Raw genomic sequence first — 2021 nt, 5'->3', positions numbered from 1 at the left:
ACTCCAGTGTCTTTGCCAAGAAAACCCCAAATGGGGTCACAAAGATTTAGATACAACTGAAAACAACTGAACAACAAAAAAAGTTGATATATACATATAACATATATATATACATATAGCCACATATATATGTGTGTTTTGTATGTATGTATATATGTGTGCAGATAGATATAGATATAGATATGGGCAGTTAGATGGCACAGTGTATAGAGTGCTGGACCTGGAGTCAAGAATGCCTGAGTTCAAGTGCAGCCTCAGGCACTCACTAGCTGCATGACCCTGGGCAAGTCACTTAACCCAGTTTACCTCAGTTCCTCAATCTGTTAAATGAGCTGGAGAAGGAAATGGCAAACCATTCCAGTGTCTTTGCCAAGAAAACCCCAAACAGGGTCTCAAAGAGTTGAACAGGACTGAAAAATAACTAAACAACAACAACAAAACAAGACGGCCTCTGAAGTCCAAGCTAATAAGTACTAAGTACTTACTAAGTGCTAATGAGTTGGGTCATTTCCTTGGGCAACCCCAGACTCCTCTGATGGTCATCTTGTGGCAGAGTCAACAGAGCACTGGTCTTGGAGTCAGGGAGACCCAAGTTAGAATCCTGCCTCACTCATTACATGAACCTGGACTAGCCCTCTATGAACTTCAGTTTCCTCATCTATAAAATGGAGATAATCGAAGCACCCACCTCACAGGGTTGTAATTGCATTGAATGAGATAATATATGCTAAGTGCTTTGCAAGTGTTAAAGCATTACATAAATGCCAGTCTAACCTAAATCATCTGAGCTCCTCTGGGATCGATCAGCCCCGAGCAAGGACAGAGAGTGACCGGCCAAGCTACCTAGAATGGGATGTAGGTCTTCAATTAGAAATCCCATCAGGCTCGAACCCTCCTAAGAAAGTAGGAGGGATAGAAGGAACTTTATTTCTCGTATTGATCCTGTCCTCTCCAACCCTAGCTGAGCAATATCGATGTGAATGACCAGGTAGAGGGGGATGACCGGGCCTTCGAGGTCTGGCACGAGCGCGAGGACTCAGTTCGCAAATACCTGCTGCAGGCTCGCACTGTCATCATCAAGAATTCCTGGGTGAAGGAGATCTGTGGTATCCAGCAGCGGCTCTCCTTACCTGTCTGGAGTAAGTAGAGTGCAATCATCAGGGCAGGGGTGGGGAGGGGGGGAGTGAAGCCCAGAGCTTGGTTAGGGAGTTTGCCCTACTTGGGGATTGGGAATTATTTGGACAATTGAATTCCCCCGTATCCTCCTTTGTAGAATGGTTTATTGTGGAATGGCTGAGACCTCATGGGCTTGTTTGATCCCAACATGTTGGAAGATGATTGTGCTGGGATAAAGCTGTCCTGTGGTGAAAACAATGCTAGGTTGGAACTAAGGAAACCTGGATTCAGAGACCTTAGGCAGGTCTCATTACTGCTCTGTGCCTCAGTTTCCTCATCTGTAAAATGGAGATAGTAAAACTAACACTCTTCCACTAAAGTCCTATTCTGATGCCTCATCATTGATTGGAGGTGATTATCCAATCAATTGAAAACTATGACATGAAGGCCGAGTCTTGGTAGATCCCATAATGCCAGAAAGCCCAGTATATGCCTTCCAAAAAACACAACCTCGTTAAGTGGGGCTAGAAGGCTGGCCATGCGGTGATGAGTTCTTTGGGCTACAGGGTGACTCACAAAGGCCATCTGCTAAGGTGTCTGAGGCCTGGTTGGTGGAGACTGTAGGCACACACGTTGACAGGATCGTATATCCTTGAGAGATCAGAGCAAGCCTTGCACTACCTCTCCCCTCTGATTGTTGGGAGAACCTTCGAACCTAGAATGCAGAATGTCAGAACTGCAAGGGGCCTTGGGTGGTAGAATGTCGGAGCTAGAAGGAGCCTTTGGATTTTAAAATGCTACAGGAATTGGGACTATTGTGAGCATTGGACAAGAGGAAGCCATTGTGGTTTTTCAGCTTGGGGAATGCATCACCTCCATTAGGGAGATGATTGAGGCACATATTC

At 45.5% G+C, this 2021-nt stretch overlaps 1 protein-coding gene across 1 annotated transcript in view; it reads left to right on the top strand.

Moving 5' to 3' along the window:
* LOC114024071 (obscurin-like) overlaps nucleotides 1-2021 on the top strand; it is a 291936-nt gene that overhangs the window by 205526 nt on the left and 84389 nt on the right. Inside the window, 1 exon segment of the mRNA XM_027836906.1 lies at nucleotides 962-1139. Within this exon segment, the coding sequence (XP_027692707.1) occupies nucleotides 962-1139 (178 nt within the window).

Source organism: Vombatus ursinus, unplaced genomic scaffold (assembly GCF_900497805.2).
Source record: "Vombatus ursinus unplaced genomic scaffold, bare-nosed wombat genome assembly UNPS02014820.1, whole genome shotgun sequence".
NCBI lineage: Eukaryota > Metazoa > Chordata > Mammalia > Diprotodontia > Vombatidae > Vombatus > Vombatus ursinus.
Note: the sequence above shows the minus strand (reverse complement) of the source record. Positions and strands in the feature narration are given on the sequence as shown.